This window comes from Schistocerca piceifrons, chromosome 9, assembly GCF_021461385.2.
Source record: "Schistocerca piceifrons isolate TAMUIC-IGC-003096 chromosome 9, iqSchPice1.1, whole genome shotgun sequence".
NCBI lineage: Eukaryota > Metazoa > Arthropoda > Insecta > Orthoptera > Acrididae > Schistocerca > Schistocerca piceifrons.
In genome coordinates this window covers 103,774,694-103,796,489 of record NC_060146.1, presented here as the reverse complement: position 1 = coordinate 103,796,489, position 21,796 = coordinate 103,774,694, and the positions used below count along the sequence as shown (strand labels likewise).

Below are 21,796 nucleotides of genomic sequence, written 5' to 3'. Positions count from 1 at the left end.
CCAGAGAAGAGGTGTGTGCTTTTACTTTCATGCCCACCAAAATCTTAGACAGTCATACAAGGTGCGACAATAAAGTAATGAGACTGATGTGAAAAAAAATGTTGCTTACAATTTTAGTCAAGTTTAGTGTTGTCTCCTTCACAGTAATTCCCTTCTGATTGCTCACACTTTTTTCAGTGCTTCTGCTATTGATGGTAACATTTCTGCAACTCATCTTCTGTAATATCCTCCAAGAACCTTGTCACAGCTTTTTGGACATCTTGTGTTGTTTGAAAATGGTGCCCCTTGACTGCCGTTTTGACTCTTGGAAATAGAAAAAAGTTGCACGTAACGATATCTGGTGATTAAGGTGGCTGTGGTAGTACTGAGATTTGTTTTGAGGTTAAAGACTACTGTACTGACAGAGCAGTATGGGATGGCGCATTATCGTTATGCAGAATCCAATTGTCAGCAATGTTGGCATGGACACGAAGAACTCTTTTATGAAGTCTTTCTAAAATTTCTAATATTGGTTAACTGTTTGTCCAGGAGACACCCACTCTTTATGAACAATTCCCTTGGAATCAAAGAAGCACACAAGCATGCATTTCACGTTTGACTTTGACATGCGAGCTTTATTTGGTCTGTGATCCCTTTGAGCACCATTGCAAACTTTGGCATTTTGTCACAGGATCATACTGAAAAATCCAACTTTCATCACCAGCGATAACACAGCTCAACAATTCTGTATTGAGTTCCATTCGCTCTAACAGATCGGCTGCCACATTTTTCAGTGTTTCTCACTGTTGTGGTGTGAGATTTTTGGGGACCATTTTTGCACAAATCTTTCTCATACCAAGATCTTCAGTTATTATTAGACAAACCATTTCTCAATTGATGTTCAGTTCTTCTGCAATCATTTTCACGTATAATCTTCGATTAGATCGTACAAGTTCACACACCCTGGCCAAGTTGACATCCGTCCATGAGGTTGATGGTCGTCCACTGCGGTCTTCCTCTTCAACATTCCTTCTGACGTCACCAAACATTTTATGCCAACGAAAAACTTGAGCTCTTGACATAACCTCCTCTCCAAAAGCCTTCTGAACTTACTGTAAGTTGTCGTCGCGTTTTCACCCAATTTAATGCAAAAAGAAATGGCATTCCATTGCACAATATTATGCGGTTCCATTTCTGTGACAAGAGACACAAACATGTGTTAACTTATTACAGGACAACTCACGACTGAGCAGTTGCATCAATGTGCCGCTTGGACTAGAAGCAGCTTATAGGCCACGGTCAAAGGTATTGTGCCTACGCAAGCATGCAGGGTTGACACATCTTGCAAAGAAAATCAGTCTCATTGCTTCATTGTCACACCTCATATGCTTCTGAAACAGCAATGCCTGTTTCTTAATACGGTGCAGTGACTGGGATTTTTAAACAAAACATTTAACCAAATCCACTTCATTTATTAGTTTTTCAGCACAGTAACACAGTGCATGTCGTATTTACTTTTAATCCACAAATGTTCGCAAGCTGGCGTATTCCCACTTTGTATAAAACATTCAAAATTTGAATTTCATCCAAAGTATTTCGATGACCAGAGATGCCTACACTGAATCGAAGTCCCCTGAGCTTGCATAGCTTTAAGTTTGATAAACAATGTGAAGTCAAAAGCCACTCAAAAATGTTTCAAAGTTCAGAGACCTCACAAATATTTCAAACTCCAACTGCAACTTAGAAAACTTGCAGAATTTTTCGAAGTCGATATGTGTGACTGTTTCACTGGTCATACCTTGACACTCACTGGCAATACTCTTTGCAACCCAGGCAGTGAACTTATGTGTTGCTTCACCATTTACAAACCTTTCAGTTTGTTTATGTGTCATATATGTCAAATTATATGTTCATAAATTTTCTGTAACTCATATTTCTCCTACAATCTGCATAGTGTTGAACTCATGCTCCGGAATATGAAAGTTAACACAAAGACAAGTCACTTAAGAATAGTATCATGTTATTGGCGGATGTTATTGGGAGTGGATACTATTTTTAGGAGCTATTTTGACTGATTGCCATTGCGATAACATTTTTTGATACGGTTTAATGTCAATTTTCTCGAGTAAGATTGAATGTACTATAGGTTGCAGTATCCCGATTGACTCATCTTTAGCTTTACTTCATAGTGCTGGATTGTTTTTTTCATTTCCAATTGGCATTAACAATAATTTTTACTGAAGTTACTAGAAAAAATAAGGGAAAGTACTAATAGCACAAAAATACATATTAACTCCTAACTTATGCTACCAGACCAGCAGCCTACTTTGCATTACACAATTCTTGAGTCATTGCTCAACTCTTAACTGTTAGTGCAACAAAAATTATTAATTTTCTTAATTTTTAATAACAATTTGTGTATCTTTATGACTCTGTAGCTCCAAAAGTAATTGTGCTACAAGGTCAGAGTAGGGTTATCTGTTTCGTCTAGATGAGACCTTAGTTCGGTATGATGAACTCTTACATATTTGTGATGCTTCATGCACTTTATGTTGTGACTGCAGTTTTAAAAACATCTGTTAGGCAGACATATGCTTTTGCAGTATTTCCAGTCTATCTCAGCTACCTCCTACATTGACAAACATGTTTGTCAGCAAATCACCATGACTCTCGTACGGTACTCAACAGTCTCGTAAAACTTTGAACCTCGATTTCTAGAAAGCAGTAGAGAAGTGCATCGTACTAGAGCAGCATTTATCATATCTAGGTATGTACTGCAGCCATGCAAAAGATGAGCAAACTCAGCAACCGATTAGTTGTATGCTCCATTTGTCAGATGCAATTAAAAGAGTATGCCCTCATTCTGTTTAACAAATTCATTTTTTGATTATGTGTCTTAGAAATACTGCATGTCAGCATTTATTATTACGTCCGTGATGTAGTCACTGACACACTTGTGATTGCTGAAAATGATCTGTTTGTTTTTGTTCTTTAACACATAAAGAGGTCCAGATCTGATACCAAGTGATGAAGTTAGTTACGGTGATGAAAGCAAGAATCTGAAAATTGGTCAGTGTACATCAGGAGCTGTTCTGGCCAAAATAATTGATGAGGTGAGTATGAACAATTTCTTTTACAAGTCTCATGTTCGGGGTTGAATGCTACAACAGTAAAAATTAAGTATAATGCAGAAAAAAATGCAACCAGTTAAAGCCCTTCCCCTCAAAATATCTGTTTCTTTTCTTTATTGATATTTTGAGCCTTGGCTGGCAGATCACGAGAGAGAGTGACATTTATATGATGTTATGTCGCAAACCACATGCAGGTGAGTGCTTTTAAGTCGACTGAATGCTTAACATGATTAAAAAATGAGAAGAATGTATATAATATGGCATAAACTATTGCACCAGCTGTTGGGAAAATATCCAATAGTTACCAGTGTCCCACCAGATATGATGAGCCTTCTAAGATTGCAAGTTTCTACCAGTTTTCAAAGTTTTTTACATTGTGCGTATTTAAATGCTACCACATCTGTAGCATTCAATAAATCCAATATAATTAAACCTTGAAACTTCCCAGAAATCTGTCTCTTGTGAAGATACAGACAGGTTCTCTTCCTCCTCGGACAGCTACTTGAAAAAAACTTATCCTTTACCTACAGTAATATTCCTTCTTAAGCCAGCAGTCCTAAATTGCATTCAACACTATATACAGCGTGTTTACAAATGAATATCGGGGTTTTAACGCTTTATAATATTTATTTTATTAAACTTACAGTTATAAATGATATGTCAAATGAAAGAGCAACTCAAACAGTTTTACCAAGAACCTTATAAATGTTCAATGTGAGCACCATTTGTCACACGGCGCACATCAAGTTTATACCCAAGTTCTTCCCAAATGTTGATAAGTGTGTCTTCAGTGATTGTAGCAACAGCTGCTTCAGTCTGGTTTCTTAATTCAGGGAGTCTGCTGGTAGCGGAGGCATGTACACACGATCCTTGATGAAGCCCAAAAGGAAAAATCGCATGGCGTTAGGTCGGGTGAATGCGAAGGCCATGCAAAGCAAGCCCTGTCATTGCGCCCCTTGCAGCCTATCCAGCACATGGGTACAGTGAAGTTCAACCAGTCGCGTACTTCAGTATGCCAGTGAGGTGGTGCACCATCTTGCTGGAAAATGAAGTTCTCTGGCTCATCTTATTCCAACTGAGGGAAGAGCCATTGCTCTAGTTTATCAAGGTAAGATGTGCCAGTTTTACATTAGGTTCACCAAAAAAGAAAGGCCCATAAATTCTGCTATAGATTTGATGTGTGTCGTGTGACAAATGGTGCTCACATTGAACATTTATAAGGATCTTGGTAAAACTATCTGAGTTGCTCTTTCATTTGACATATCGTTTATAACTGTAAGTTTAATGTAATAAATATTATAAAGCGTTAAAACCTCGATATACATTTATAAGCACCCTGTATTATAGTCCGCTCAAGATTAGTTTAGGGTTGATATTTTGTCATATATGGGGAACCTTGGCTTGTGGAGAGAGATTAGATCTGTACCCTCGACCTTTTTAAATTTATAATTTATTTCATCATGTTTCAGTAGCATGCGAGCACAATATTGGCTATTAATGGTGACATTGGGCGGGAATTGAAGTATCCGATGATGAGTACTGCGTGAGGGTATGGAGCACAGTTGAACTGTAGGAAACAAGGCCACCAATGCTGCTGCCGAGGCTGCAGTCCTCATACCTCTGCCTTACATTCCCTCCGATGATCTCTGTGTTACCTTCTCTCAGCAGGTGGTGTCACTTTGGTGTCACCACTGGTCCTCCCTTCGTGGGAACAAGCTCCAGGTTATTAAGCTTCTCCCAGTGGCTCTGACAACCTCCTCTCGACCCTCTCACCTTGAGGAGATAGGTTGCGTATCGGGCACTGTCTTTTTAGCCATTGCCATTTGTTCAGTGGCACTCCCCCGTGACTTTGTGCACATTGTGCACAGCTTTTGACAGTCTGCCATTTCCTGATGAAATACCCTTTTTTAACCACTTACATTCTGTTTGTGTTTGCCGTCTTGAGTTATAAGCCGTTTCAGTGAATGACATGCAGGCTGTCGATCGCGTTTTACTTTTTGTCTGTCGTAGCAATATGGTAAGCGCCATTTAATTTTTAGTTCGGGACCTCCATTTCTCTATGGCATATTTTACCAAGCTTTCCCCACACCCCTCTTTTTAGCTGCCTTCTCCTTGGTCGATTGTGATTGACGTGTAGTCGTTTTTAATTCCTCTCTTTGTCTTAGTGTTGCTACAGTGCTAGTGGTGTTGATAAAACGCAGAGCAATGGCAACGATAAACAAAGCAAACATTACAGTATATCTACAACTGCTGCCGAGGTTGACATTTCGTCAGAAAGGAACCCAAGGAATTTCGCAGAGTGAGAAAGACGTGGCAGATAAAATATAAGCATTTCTGCAAAATGAGTCAGTAGACCGTTTGGTGTTGTATACACTCGACTGTGCAGACAGTGTACATGGGGAATATGATAATGATGATAGGTGCTTAACAAGCGAAAGTAATATTGAAACAGGTGTCATGCTGTGTAGTTTGTCGTCCTTGTTGCACAGGCAGCCACAAACCCCATCTCTGGTGAAGCTTAGTAAAGGACAATCATTGTGCAAGCAGTGGTTACATAAACATAATTATGTATGTGGAAGATCATCTACAGCATTGTAAAAAAACAACTATGAACAGATTTCTAATAAGCCTGCAACTATATGACGGTGAAGTGCATAAGAAAAACTACGGATATTCAAGGGACGACGTGGCACACTTTTTACAAAAACTGGTGTTTGTGCATTGCCTGATGCAATTCACAGGATATGCGTGACAGTGACCTGCTACATTAAGCAGATCAAATTGTGCGCAACATATATTACAGTGATTTTAATGGAAGCAGTGGATGATTGCATAACTTCAAACAGTACTACAGAATTGGAAGACGTAAGATAACAAAATTTCAAACAAAATGTCACCTTGCTGATACCCAGTAAACTATGGAGTCAACCCAAAAATTTGTAGTTGAGATAAACAGACTTATCTCATCATTGAGTAAGGACTTTTTTTTAACGCGGACCAATTGGGATTTGAAGAGGAAATGCATATGAAAGGAACCCTGAAAATTAGAGGTGCCAAGAGAGTTGTATCGAGATAAACTAATATCAGTGCCTTAACACATTCATATTCAGTTATGCCGACTGTTAATCTAGATGGTTAATTGGCTGGAAAGTTATTTATTGTTCTGCGAGAAGTCGGAAGTGCTCCGCTTCCTATGATGTGCGTGATCTCACAAGGGCATAGGGAATGTGTACATCACAGCAAGTAAGAGAGGGAAAATGGAAGTAAGGGAACTACAGCTATGGTATGAGCATTGCTTTTGCCCAATAGCTGCTCAGAATGACTTGCTTTTGCTAGATTCCTGGTCTGCGTAGAAAAATCATACTCCTTTCAAGCAAACTATTCCTCCTATAAAATGTGTGACATTGCAGTTCATACCATTTGGAAAAATTGGACAAATTCAACCTCTGAGTGTTTGTTTTTTCTGTACCTATGAAACATATTATTTATCGCAATATCTGCAGCAATGCCTTAAAGGATAGCCAGTTTCTTGATAAGCTCCACGATAGACTGTTTCACATTTGGTTGCATGCCCTCCTATTCCGTCAGTTCTCCTCACCCCATTACAGCGATATGATTCTGTAAGCATTCCTTAAGAGCGGATACCTAGCTGAACGTCCTGCATGGTATGTAACTCCCAAGGAGTTTGTCTTCGATCTTGATGGAGTGAATCTTTGCAATTAGTGTGGCCCACCATTGTTGTCCAGGCATTGTGCAATTTAATGGTTTGTTTTGAGCATTTCTTGAATGTCAATGATGATCATTTTGTGGGGTATAATACATGCACCCCATAGAAGGCTGATTGCTATGTCTCTGGACACTCATTTTCTGTTGCCCTCCTAAAGCATGGTGAGTCATAAGCAGCTGGTACTTTTCCTGTCATAATTGTTAATACAATACTTTCAAATGAGCCTTACTAAAGATTGAATTTATGATCTCACACTCAAGATGTTCCTTGTCAGATGGCAGGTGCCGAAGTGAAGGGATTACAATTTGCTTGGTGCACAATATCTGGATCCAGGCTGTACATGACCCGGGACAACTGGCAAATGCGGGAAAAACACGGGAAAAACCAGGAAAAATCTGGGAATTTTTTGGAATTCTGGGAATTCTTCATTGTTTTAGTTTTCAGATAAATTTTTGTAATTTTGACTGGTAAGAACTGATACTCTTGCAAAGAATGCTACTGTATCCTGCTACTGGAGAATAATACTGCATCAATAAAACATAAACGAGAGAAAAAATAAATAAATAAAACTTAATTGCAAAGGAAATGTGCCATGTACAACAAAAAAAACACCGGAATGCACAAGTGTCCGCCAACAAAACTATGCAATACTTTGTAACAGTAAACTGCTTTCTATTAATGTGACATCATAGCTGTTTACATTAAGTTTGTTTGAGCAATTGCCAGCACGCTCGTGCACATGCGCAGTTGACTTGCGTATGAGCAGTACTTTCCAGCTACTTGAAATGTGGCTTTTAGCTGCACCGTCAGTAGCAGCAAACAGCCAGATGCTAACGAGAAAAATTATTTCTCGCTCGCCATAGCTGCCAGATTCGCACATTCACAGAGGTGTCTGAGTTATAGTGAGAAGGGGGTTAGTCTCCACATGACCCATGTTTATGTTAAGTGATTCTGCTGTTTCCTCTTTGTTTACAGCTCCCACACCAAATGAAAACAAAACGGATTTCTGTGGCCAGGCCCTATCAAGTGAATTAAAATACATTCACATAATTATGGAAGGCAAAAATATATTATTAGTTTCAGTTTTCTGATTTTATTTTATTTCCACATTTTTGGCAGTCAGGCATTAATCGCCTTGCAGAACAATGAAGTTTTTTTGTCAGTTTGCTAAAGACATTTGGCTTTATTAATCTTTCTGCTGAGGCAATCAAACAAAGTGTTTCATTCCACAATATTGGCTAGTTACAGTTGTTCACTGAATTTTAAGTCCACATTTTCATCTTCTACCTTTTATGGCATTATGCCATAATAAAGAATCAAACTCTAGATAGTACATTAGTGGTACTCCAACAAAATATACATCCCAGAAACCACACTGAAAAGCTTAATATCAGGTTGGACATACTTCATTGTGAATCTGGACAAACCAATGTGCACTTCAAACCGAATTATGCATTTTAGTATAGTTTACGAAATTTCGAGGGTCTTTGAGTATCCTCTGATGTCCTATTTCCGTTATGGCATAATGTAAGATCTCTTAATGTTTTATACGTACAAACATGCAGGCTTCTTACATCACCGCAGTTGCGCATGTGCAATAATGCCTGTTTTCTGACACTCTCTGGCAACTGCTAAAACAAACCTATTTCTAACAGTCTCGGGGAAGTATTACGAATGATGGTTTGAAAAGCGTTACTTTAAAAGTAAATTTCCTTTTACGCAAGATGAATTGTGTTACGTGTGACAATGTGTGATGAATTTCTTAAATGACAGAGTGTTTGACTCTTGTGTAATACTCAACATTTTGAGGACTAGCCACTTAGAAGAATTTCAAGCCCAGAAAACCAGACATTCATGTCATTATTTTAAATTTACTGCTACATTTGTGTGATATGTGAAAGTATAACACACACAAGAAAAAAGATCAATATTACATGTGAAATCTTAGTTTGTCTTGTAGCTTATTAATATTCCAGACCAATATTATATTTGAAAGCTTAGTTTTTCTTGTAGGTACACTTTGTGTATTAATGTAAACCAGTAACTTTTCCTCTTTGTATGTTCGCACTACTTAACAGTGTTCTTGCTATTGGCTGACTACAACACGTGTCTTACGCTCTGAATATCTGCTGTCGTCAGCTGGTGGGATCATGTGGCATAAGATATGATTGGCTCACAAAATGGCATCGCAATCTCGATTTCAATGCTCTGGAAACTAGTACGCTGTGTTTGGTGAAATTCGAATTTATACTTTCGTAATATGAAAATATGTAGTGTACATGTCTTGCACATCAAAGGTCTTTCCAAAACTCCTCTCCCACCCTCCCCCCATCCAAAGTGTATAAAATGTTAACGCCATTCAAAGGATTGATAAGTTTTACAGTTCCAAGGGAAAATCTATGGAAAGCCTACTGTCGCATAGCTTGGGAAAAGCGTATTTTCGCATGGGAAAAAGTATATTTTTTAACCGGGTTATATGGGAAAATCAGGGATTTTTTATTTATTTATTATTATTATTATAATTATTATTATTCTTTTTCTTTTTTTTTCTTCCCCCCCCCCCCCCCCACACACACACACATACACACACACACACACACACACACACACACACACACACACACACACACACACACACACACACCACCCCCTGTGTATACATCCTGGGGGCCTCCATTGTGGTGGTGGAATTTGGTCTACTAGGAGTACGCATGTGCCCATCTCCCAGTTCAGCACTGGGCCTGTGTCACATCCAAATGCCCCACATGTGTGGATGCTTTGCACAATTGGGCCAAATGGAAACCCACAGTGAGGTCCCTTTCAATCGGTCAGGTGCTGATAGAGCTGTCTCACACATGTATGCGGCATCTCCAGATCCCTCAAAACAATCAATCAACATCTGACACTGTTCAAGTGCCTTATATATCACACCAGGCCTGGTAACAAGACTAAAAACAAACACTAAGATACAGCGGTCTCCAATCTTGTCACATAAAAGTAAAAGAGATAAAACTACATACCAATAGGTTGGGAAAGGTTAAAAAGAAAGGCAGGACAGATCATGCAGACCCAAGGATGAGAGGGAGTCACCTGTAGTTCTCACTGTGAGTGATATCCGACTGACATAGGGGACGCGTGATGTGTGACAATGAGCCACATGTAATGTGCAAATTGACTGACAGAATTCACACAGGTGTAGCCCCATGGGCTTGTATATTCTGGCCATAAGGTCAACAGCCAGTGTGGTGTTAACTGAAATGAGGTGCAAGACAGCTGTATACGTGCGGTTATTCTTTGGAAGACTGCAAGTTATTTGGATAATTAACCACACACAATAGCACACATACTAACATTTTGTTTGGTCTAATTTATGTGAGGTTAACAGTTCCCGGGGAGAGGGCACAAAATTGCAAGACAGGAATAGCTGGAGGAGAGAAATGCAAAGCTTTAGGGGTATATGTGAGTATGATAAAGTTCGTAGCGTTTTTCCATATGTTTAATAAACACAAAAGATACACGTAACAGACAACTTCATCATCATTAATATATTCTCCTTCACAATCTACAATAGTCCGCCAATGATAGAGTAACTTTTCGATTCCACGACTGTAGAAATTATGTGTTGTTGTTGCGAGGAAATCATCTAGTCTTGTTCAGAACACATTTTCATCAGAAAGGAAGTTCACTAAAGATTGTTTGATAGAGAACAGAAAACGTGAAAATCTGAGGGTGCAAGGTCAGGTGAATAAGGTGGGAGCGGAATGAATTCCCGACCCAAATCCTGTATGGTGTTTTTGTCAGTCTTGCAGAATGATGGCAATTGTTAACATGGAGTAACATCATTTCACACAGTTTCCTTCATTGTCCTTGGATTGCATATGCAAAATGTTTCAGTTGTTGACAGTAAATGTGAGCAGTTATGTTTGCACCTCAGGAAGTAATTCATAGCACGCCACACCATCGCTGTTCCATCAGATGCATAACAGTATGCTTTGTGAATACACACAGGTCTTTGTTCAGGGAGCTGTTGCTCAACAATTCTTTTCCTTTCCTAATGTTAGCATAAAGACACCATTTCTTATCATCAGTAATGATACAGTATAGTAATGGTTGGTGTTGGTCACAAGCCAATTGGGGACAAGCAAACAGAGGTGCACATACAGCTACCCTCTGATTTTTGTGATTTTGGCGTAGAGAGTGTAGTACCCATGTGTCCAATTTTGGAATCTTCTGCATTGCATGCAAATGTTGCAAAATGGTGGAATTATAATCGCAGTTCATCGCATTTGCCAGTTCTTGGGTACACTGACACGGATCATTGTGGATTAATGTCTTTAAACAATCTTCATCAAACAATGAAGGTCTTCTTGAGCTTGGAGAGTCACTAATGTCAAAACAATCCTCCTTAAAACAAGAAAATAATTTTCTTGCCATGCTCTGTCCATTTATTGATCTCAAAAAGAAGAATATGTCGGAAATGTTTTAATTTCTCCACTTGACACTCCCATTTTCTAGCATCCACATCTCCACCCAGTATCTCCAAATGACAAAATGACAGTACGTAAACTGAAAAAACAACAGTGAACTACAAATAAAAAATGACAATTGAGAAGTAATCCCATAGCAACCAGAATATCAATATGCAAAAGAAAAATGCTACAAACCTATGCACCAACCTTTAGAGAAATTAAAGAAAAGAGAATCGTCAGTATGGATATTAAGAGCTCAAGTCACAAGTCAGCACTGAGAGAAAGCAGAAAATTGAAAAATGTGTACAAGAGCTATACAAGGGAAATGAACCTGAAGACAATATCATGGAATGGGAAGAGGAGGTTGATGAAGAATTGAAAGAAGATATGATAGCCTACTGCAAGCAGAATGTGACAGAGAACTGAAAGACCCAAGTCGAAACAAGGTACCTGGAGAAATGCACGTTCCCTCAGAATTATTAAGATCCTTGGGAGGCTTCCTGTGACAAAACTATTCCATTTCTTTGCAATATATATATCCGAGATATGTAGGAACACATGAGGCAGTGTTGACCCTATGAATCATCTTAGAAGATAGACTGAAGAAATGGAAACCTATGGTCGTAGCATTTATAGGTTTAGGAAAAAGATTTTGACAATGTGACTGGAATGCACTTTTTGAAACTCAAGGGAAGCAACTTGTACAGAAGCCAGATTGCAGTTATAAGAATTAAAGAACTTGGAAAGGAAGCGGTAGTTGAGGAAAGGAAGTCAGATAAAATTGGAGCATATCCCCAATGTTATTCCATCTGTATATTGAGCAAGCAGTTTGGATACCAAGGAAATGTTTGGAAATAGAATTAAAGTTCAGGGAGGTTTGGCTATGACACTGTAATTCTAGAGATGGCAAATGACTTGGAATATCTGGCTAGCAGAATAGATAGTGTCTCAAAAAGAGCTTCTGACATTAATATTGACAAAAATAAAATGAGGGCAATGGAATGTAGTCAAATTAAACCAGGTGATGCTGAGGGAATTAGATTTAGAAATACAACACTAAAAGTAGTTGGTCCATGTTTCCGTTTGGGCAGTAAAGTAACTGATAACAGCTGAAACATAGTGGATACAAAATTAGGCCTGGCAGTAACAAGAAAAGCCTTTCTGAGAAAGAGACAGAGTATTTGTCTGGAATGTAGTTATGTATAGGAGTGATGCTTGGACAATAACAGTTCAGGGGAGGAAAGAATAGAAGCATTTAAAATACAGTGCTATAGAAGAAGGTCAAAGATTAGATGGATACATCAAATATCTAATGATGAGACACTGAATCGAGTTTGCGAGAAAAGTATTAAAACTTGTGAGCTGGAAAGTTTCATAGTTTCCTTTAGTTGTTTAGCAAACCTACATGTAAAACTTGAACAAACTCAGAGATGGTAGAGTTGGGACCCATAGACCACTTGACCTAGAATCACTACATGGTATTTCAAAACTTTTGATAGCAGAAATTTAAAAAAAAAAAAAGACTGCAATTATGGCATGTAAGAAAGCCATATTGTCCAAAAATTACTTGTTTAAAGCTGCAGTCCTGCCAACCTGTCCCCACACTTACCCTCTCCTCTTTCCCAATCTGTGTGTCTCATTTCTAATGGTTAATTAAATACTTATTTAATACTTATTGGTGATATTTGTTTTATTGGTTTAGGACATAAAATATCACTAAAATGCAAATACTGGCAATGAAAGGCTGCATTCTATGATTAATAAAAATTTTAAATGCGAACATTTTAGGTTAGGCTTTACCATGACTGTTATTGACATTAAATGAAACAAGTTTACTGTTACCAGTCACTGTTTATTTATCTCCACGACATGTTTAAACCTTTGAAATGCGTTGTGGAAATCAATAAACAGTGACTGGTAACAGTAAACTTGTTGATTCATTTAATTAATAAATATTTTTAACATGTTCTCATCAAACAGATGCTTACTGACACTCAGTCCAAGGAGAAATTCTGGAAGAGCTTTAGATCTATTCGATATCAAAACTGGTGTGCAATTAGGAGACAGTGTATCACCTATGTTCTTTAACCAGGTTCTAGAGAAAGTCATAACAGAATGCCACACGGAGCAAGCCATGACGTGACCATGGCATGAAGTTAGGAAAAAGCAAGAGGCAAAATGTCAGTATTGACTGTTTGGCATTTACTGATGACTCGGCCATACTCTCCACAAACAGTGATACAGCATGCACCCAGATTGAAATTCTGAAGAAATGAACAGAAAAAGATGGTTGCAAATCTCCTTTGAAAAGTCAGGATTTATGACTGATATGAGTGCCACCGTCCTTGACACTGAATTTGGCCACATTATCCGATTCCAAAACTTAAGTACCTCAATGAAATCATTGCAGAGGACATCAGAGAAAAAGAAGAAAGTAAGGCTCACATTGTTAAATTGGAAATGGCGTACAGGGCTATCACCCTATCACTGAACTCTATGATAATAGAAATATTAGCAGAAATGTCAAAATCTGTCACCACAGTACAGTTATTTTAGGTCATTGGTACTACAAGGGGATAAATTTGCAAGTGATCAACTGTCATAAAAAGCCTTTCACACGATTTTTGCAACGCACAAGTGATGCAAATCTGTCTGCATCCTATACAGGCTGTGATGTCATACATAACCAATAACAGGAAAAATCAGCAGAAGACGTAACTGACATCGATATCTGGCCATCCACTGGCCCCCTCCCCCCCCCCCCCCCCCCCCCCCCCCCCCCCCCCAAATGCCACACCAGCCACTACAATAGTGAACAATGGGCAAACAGTTGTAGGTTAATTTAGTTTAAGACAAATTATTTTTAAGTAACGCATGCATGCATGCATGCTTGGTGATGAACAGAACATGTTTGAAATGTGTTGTATTATGTTAGATTAAACATAAAATAAATTAAAAGTGTCTGGTAGCAGAAATTACAAACAAATAATTATCACACTGGAGTTCAGAGAATGCCGATTCATCAGAAAAGTAGTAGGACTTAGGAGAACCGTGATGGCGGGTGGAAGATGTGGAGCAATGTGGAGGTGTAACGTCTCAGTGAACCCGTGAGTGACGTCATAATGAAACAACTCATGAACTTTAGTGGCCATGTAGAACACTTGCACCCAAGTGGATTGACAAAAGGGATACTGATGTACTACGAGAGTCTCTATCCCCACCATTCAAATACCAGATACCTTGACAAAGTCAGAGGACACCCAACCTAATCTGGTAATGTCAGGGCACTATACACAAGAGGACTACATACAGAAGTAATATTAAGAAATGGATGAGAAAGGTTACACCCAAGTCACAGAAAAGGAGAAGAAATTCTCCAAAGAACTGAGACAGCAGATAACCAAGCGCATGAACAGTTACTGCCGAAAGGGAAGGGAAATCTGAACCTTAGTACACACACACACATGAAGCTATAGAGATATGTAATTACAGTGGAACCTAGCATGACAAGCATAATTTGTTCCAGAATCTTACTTGTAGAGTGAAACACTCGCTAAGCAAAACAATTTATCCCATATAAATTAATGTAAAATACGGTAATGCATTCCATGCAGAGAAAGTACTAAAAGTTTTATCTTATTCATACCATTTATTCAAAGAAAATTATACATACAGTATTGCATACTTTATAATTCATAATACATAACTAATTCTTTTTTACCAGGAAGCTATCTATAGTCATTTGTTTCTGCCAATGCTTCAACACTTGGTGAAAATATGACACAGCATTGTCACCAAATAAATTCGTAGCATGTGTAGCAACTGCTTTATTGGGTTGGTGATTTTCAATCTACTGGTTCACAGGCTTTCAGGATTTCTCTTATTGTGTCAGAAGATTACTGCTTTGCTGTTACCGCTTCCACCTCCTCCTCCTCCTCCTGCTCCTCCTCTGAAGAAGAAGAAGAAGAAGAAGAAGAAGAAGAAGAAGTAGTCCTCTCCAGAGCTTCCTGGTGTGAAACACCCTGAAATTCTCTAAGCTCTTCAGTGGTCATTTCTTGGCTGCAATCTTCCATAAGCTCATCAATATCATTGTTATCCATCATTGTTCTAGCCCCATGCTCTTGGCCAGAGACACAGTCTGGTTGACTACTGTTTCCATAGGTACTGATTCAAATGCCTCAGAGTAACATTTGACAATGCACTCCGGCCAAAGCTTCTTCCAAACAGAAGTGAGAGTTCTCTTGGTAACCCCTTCCCACACCTTCACAATCATTTTGATGCAAGCAACAATGTTGAAGCGATATTTCCAAAATTCTCTGAGAGTGAGTTCAGTAGCTTCAGTCAATTCAAAACAATGCTCGAATAGTGCTTTAGTGCAGAGCTTCTTAAAGTTAGCAATAATCCGCTGGTCCATAGGCTGGTGTATCGGAGCGGTGTTTGGAAGGCAGACATTGGATCTTGATGCACAGAAATTCTTCAAGAAGGTGGTCTTGTAGGCCTGGAGAATGGGCAGGAGTTGACCATAACAAGCAAGACATGGAGTGGCAGATTCATCTCAAGTGAATATTTTTCACTGAAGGACCAAACATTTCATTGATCCAATCACAAAAAAGATTACGTGTCACCCAAGCCTTGTTGTTCAACCTCCACATCACATTTAACCTGTTCTTCTGAACTTCACACTTCTTGAAGACCTATGAAGTTTCTGAATGGTAAACAAGCAGTGGTTTGATTTTCAAATCGCCGCTTGCATTGGCACAGAATAGCAGTGTGAGACACTATTTCATTGGCTTGTGACCGGGCAGTGCATTCTCCTTTACTGTTACACCTTTTTCTAGAGTAGACCCATCTCATCATAATTAAAAACCTGATGTGACGGATAACCCTGAGAATCTACGAGCATCGTGAATTGCTGCTGAAGTTCTCTGCTGTCTTTGAGTCGGAGATAGCTGCTTCGCCGTTCCTCACAATGCTATGGATGCCAGTTCTTCTCTTAAAATTCTCGAACCATCCATGGCTTCCCTTAAACACATCTTCGGCCGGTAATAATCCTGGCGTCGTCTTAATGAGGTCAGCGAAAACCATTCTCACCTTCTCACAAATGATGTCTCGGTGATATTGTCACCTTGCAATTGCTTTTCATTTATCCGTATGAGGAGCAATCTTCTGACATCATCCAGAATATGGAACCATTGTTTCGATACTCTTGTTACTCCCTTTGAAGCATCTATCTCCTTGTTCTTGAGGATAGGGCAAACAGTTGATGCAGACCGATTTTATGTGCGTGCTAAATCAGCAGTGCTCACACCACATTCGCATTTTTCATAATTTTGTGTTTCATGTCTAAGGTCATTTGCTTTCTCTTACGGTTGTCTTCTTGCGGCTTTACATTTGGGACATTTCTATGACAATTATTAAAATGTGCACACAAAAAAGCACTGTGTGAACACAAGTTCACAAAAATGTGTGATCCCAAGCTGTGCTAAGATAGTAACAGAAAGAGTGCTATACTCGGACTGCAGGATGTACTAAAGACATTGTTCATATGACACTGCCGACAATCAAAGGTGTTCACATTGTTAAACATTTCCCCCTGCCGCGCGCAAACAGCTGGTGACATCACACTGAATCCTCCTCAGTCGTTATGCAAAACATCGCTTGACAAGCGAGTAATTTTTTTACAGTTTGATTTGCTTGTTATGCAAATTGCACATTATGGGAAGCACTTGTTAAGCGAGGTTTCGCTGTGTTAAACCAGCAGGTCCTTTTGTGACAGAATAAGAGGCTGTCACTAAAATTGTTTCCAAAGGTACACAGTTGTATATCTATGAGCGACAAGAAAATTTATGCACCCTGGCGTTGTTAAATGGGAATGAGGTGGCTTATTTTCTGTATGAGGGAGATCAGGGCGGTGATTCTTCTGAAAAATCCGAAATTCACAGATAATTAGATTTTACCTGGCAAATTCGGGGAACTCTCAGGGAATTTCAGGAATTTCATAAAATCTCATGGGATACTGCATTTTTTACCTAGTATTCAAATTTAATTTAATGACAGGTTGCTACTTACCAGAAAGAAGACACATTAAGTTGCAGACAGGCACAATTAAAAGACACACAAAGCTTTCACCCACAGCCTTCATTAGTAAAAGAGAGACACAATTAAAAGACACATAAAGCTTTAACCCAAAGCCTTCATTAGTAAAAGAGAGATACACACCGTTTGTACACACAAGTAAGCACGCCTCATGCACACGTGACTGCTGACTCCAGCATCTCCTGCCTGGAATTTCCATTGTTTAATTTTAATGAGTATTATAAGTCACAAATTTTAAAAGTCTTAATATTTCAAAGTGTGTTAAAATATTATTCCATATAAATTATCGATATTAAAAAAACTGCTGTTAAACTACTACTTATGGCTAATATATGTCAACTGAGAGGAAAGAAAAGTCGTTACTGCTGTATACCCCTTCCCCTCCTCCCACTCCCCGTTAATGCATGAGGAGCTTTTAATGACGCTATCTTCCACCCCATACCTGGAATTCTCAGGGAATTCTTTTTTCTAGTTTGAAAAGCCACCGTGGAGATGGAATATGAGCAGTGTTCATCCTTGTTTTGTAGTATAGGCCACTTTAAGACTGTGACATGTAATTCTGTATTCTCATTCGACAGATGTCGGCAACAGTGTTTGTCAATATTAATTTATTGTCGTTCTTTTTATAGGTTAATGAGTCTAAGGTGTGCAATTTTAATGATGCAATAAAGCATCTGTTGCACCTGCAGAAGAAGAGTGTCAAACCAAACCCATGGAATATAATCTTGGAGATAGGGCCAGGCATCCGTATACCATTGACTGGGTACCGCAAAGTAAGTTCTGTCTATCACTGCGGCCTTGCCATAGTTTGTTTATTCCCTTAATACAATTATGAGGGTAAGTCAATTATTATCCATAAAGTAGTTATAAAATTTTATTGTAATCAAATAGGAAATTTACAAGAACATCATTTTTTAATATAGTCTCCTTGCTTCTCAATGCACTTGGTCCATCGCTGTACAAGCTTCCTGATGCCCTCATAAAAGAGGGTTCTCGGTTGACCTGCGAGCCAGGAATGCACCGCTTCTTTTACTACTTCGTCCGAGGCAAATTAACGGCCCCTTAAGGCCTACTTGTGTGGACCAAACAAGTGATGGTCAGAGGGGGCAAGATCGGGACTATATGGAGGATGACCCAGTTTCTGGAGCGTTTCAGCAGTGTGGGCAGCAGTATGCGGACACGGGCATTGTTGCGCAACATCTTTTGACAACAATCCTCAGTGTTTGCTTCGAATTGCAGGCTTTAGCCTAGCAGTAAGTATCTCACTCTAACGTACACTGTTTACTGTTGTGCTCCTTTCCCCATAATGTTCCAGTGCTGGACACTGTGCATCCCAAAAAACTGTAAGCATCAGTTTTCCTGCAGATGGTTGGGTCCTGAAATTTTTCTTGCATGGCGAATTTGGATGTTTGCATTCCATACTCTGCTGTTGTTTACTCTCCGGCTCATAATGATGGATCCATACTTCGTCATCAGTAATGATACTGTGTGAGAAGTTGTCCCCTGTGTTATCACAGTGGTCCAAATGTTTTTTTCAGATGTCCAAGCGCGTTTGTTTATGCAACTGTGTGAGTTGTTTCGGGACCCATCTTGCACAAACTTTATGAAACCCAAGTCTGTTGTGGATGATTTCGTAGGCAGAACCGTGACTAATTTGCAGATGATGTGCCACTTCGTCAGTAGTTTGTGCCACAATTTTGGAATTTTTCAATCCATTCGTAGACACTCCGCTGTGGTAAAACACTGTTCCCGTACTGTACCGAAAGACTTTGATGAATTTCGGCCCCTGATACGCCTTCCGACCACAAAAAATGGATCACTGAACATTGCTCATCTTTGGTGCAAATATACAGCGGAGCAGCCATGATTAACAGGACGGTAGTGATAACAAAACTAACCTAGCAGCTTGAAAATTGCAAAGATATAACAAAAAATAAACAAAGCATGCGTCATTAACATAAACCGACAATCTACCAAAATAAACAAAAACGTAACTAAATTTCGGATAATAATTGACTTACCCTCGTATTAACAGAGAAATTTTTGGGAGCTATATGGAGACAAAAACCATGGCTTGAATGTTGTTACACAGTAAAACCTGCAGCTGCTTTGCTACTTCTATATGAGAACTAGTGCATATTTACAATATTCACTTAATACTGTCTGTTTGGTTCATGTTGAAGCTGTGAGTGAGGCACATTCAGAAAATATGTAAAGGAAAATATCCAGTTCCCATCACAGATTGTGGTTTGTATGTTGTTGTGGTCTTCAGTCCAAAAGATTGGTTTCGTGCAGCTCTCCAAGCTGCTGTATCCTGTGAAAGCCTCTTTGTCTCTGAATAACTACTTCAACCTACATCCTTCGGAATCTGCTTGCTGTATTCATTTCTTGGCATCCCTCTACAATTTTTACCCTTCCCTACTCCCCACTTCCCTCTAGTACTGAATTGGTAATCCCTTGATGTCTCAGAATGTATCCTATCAACCAGTCCCTTCTTTTAGTCAAGTTGTGCCAACAATTTCTTGTCTCTCCAGTTCTATTCAATACTTCTTCATTATTAAATGAAATCATTCTGCTTTTGGCTGTTAAAATAACATTATAAGTGAGTGGGAAAGCAATTCATAATTTGGTTCATAAGCATTTTATAACAAAAGTGTCATATAGAATATTTACACCCATTTTTCTTTTTATAATATTATTCACAAATTGTTATTGTCTTCTGTCATGATTTTACTTCTTCATTAATTTCCCTGAAGTAGAATTGCCTACAGTGTAACTATCAACACTACACTATTGAAAAGAGGTGTTTTTTTCCCCCTCTCTAATCTGCTTCTCATTGAACGTGTATAGCCAAGCTAAATTTGCACATGGACAAGGATGATCCAACAAGAGCATTACTTGGGAAATGGGAACACTGCACACTGATATTTTGATGATGGCAGTTTGAAAGCATTATCAGGACCATGAGGTGTCCTAAAGGACACTTATTATCTGTCCCACCCACCACTGATTGTCGTACACTCAAGAAATGAAGTGGCTCGCTACGAAGTCTTGTAATGTATACTGTGGTTTCTGCATTTCACACACACAGTAACAGGCTGCATTTTGTGGAGAACCCTTCTTGCAATGTATGTGCCACTTTGGGATGCAACCCAGTAGTGACTTGATTGAATTCCTACCACAGACTTAATAGCAGACCACTCTTCGCATCAACAGTTTCGTGCTCGAGATTAAATCTTGTTGCAAGATGTTGACAGAGACGGCCTACCCCATAACACGCACTTTTTCCATGCCCTGTTGCTGAAAATATCCTGCACTATGGATGTGATGCTAATACCGTTATTTGAGGACCAAGATATTTCTGCAGTACCTCTGGCAGATTTCAAACAACTGTGAAGTGTTTTTCACTTTTGTTATATACCATCTACTTTGTCTTTTTTCATAGTCCACACATCTCACTCTTTCACTACTGTATTTCCTCACTGACACTGTATCCAACAAAAAGTTCAAACCAAACACAAAACACAATGCAGAATGGTTTATGTTCAAGTCCTCACTTGTTTGTAATAAAAAGAAGAGTGCTGGAAATAGTGTTGTATTTTACACTAGAAAGTCAGTGTTGTGAAATATGCAGAATGTTGAATAATTTTTAACACTTTACACAGAAAAATATTGCCCTCTGTGTCTGCACTGACTACTAACACATTAACCAAACAGTATTTTGTGCAATTCTCAAAAGTTTTTGGATGGAGGTTTTCAAGTAAATAATTCATAAAAACGTATAAAAATGCATTTTTTTATATTGTTAGTAATAAATATTTACATAATACAGGTAGCTGGAGCGGAGAAGATACTCTTCATAATTACATCAGTAGTGTCTGGTAATATGACAGAAAAAATAGCGTTCTGTGACTTTCAAAAATGATAAAAAAAAATTCATCCAGGGTGTATATGACCCGGGACAACCGGAAAATCCGGGAATTTTTTCATCCAGGAGAAAACCAGGAAAAACCTGGGAATTTTTCAGAATTCTGGGAATTTTTCATTGTTTTAGCTTTCACTTAAATTTTTGTAATTTTGACTGGTAAGAATTGATTCTCTAGCAAAGAATGTTACTCTATCCTGCTACTAGAGAATGATACTGCAGCAATAAAATGTAAACGAGAGGGGGAAAAAAAAACTTCAGTGGCAAAGGAAATGCGCCATTTACAACAAAAAAATACTGTGCACGCACAAGCATCTGCAAACAGCAAAAATATGTTAAAGGCCGTAGGGCGAAGATTATGTAATACTTCGTACAAATAAACTGCTTGCTATGAGTAGAGTTCCTATAGTTTACACGACAATGTTGGGTTGCGCCACTTGTTGCGTGGAATGAGTTGCACGCTAGTGGT

General features: G+C 38.8%; 1 protein-coding gene across 1 annotated transcript in view; it reads left to right on the top strand.

Annotated features, from left to right (window-relative positions):
• The window catches only part of LOC124716925 (X-ray repair cross-complementing protein 5), a 134,262-nt gene that overhangs the window by 37,708 nt on the left and 74,758 nt on the right, over positions 1 to 21,796 (top strand). Inside the window, exons 3-4 of the mRNA XM_047243503.1 lie at positions 2,984 to 3,092; positions 18,032 to 18,175. Coding sequence (XP_047099459.1) covers positions 2,984 to 3,092; positions 18,032 to 18,175 — 253 coding nt within the window. The remainder of the gene's footprint in view (positions 1 to 2,983; positions 3,093 to 18,031; positions 18,176 to 21,796) is intronic.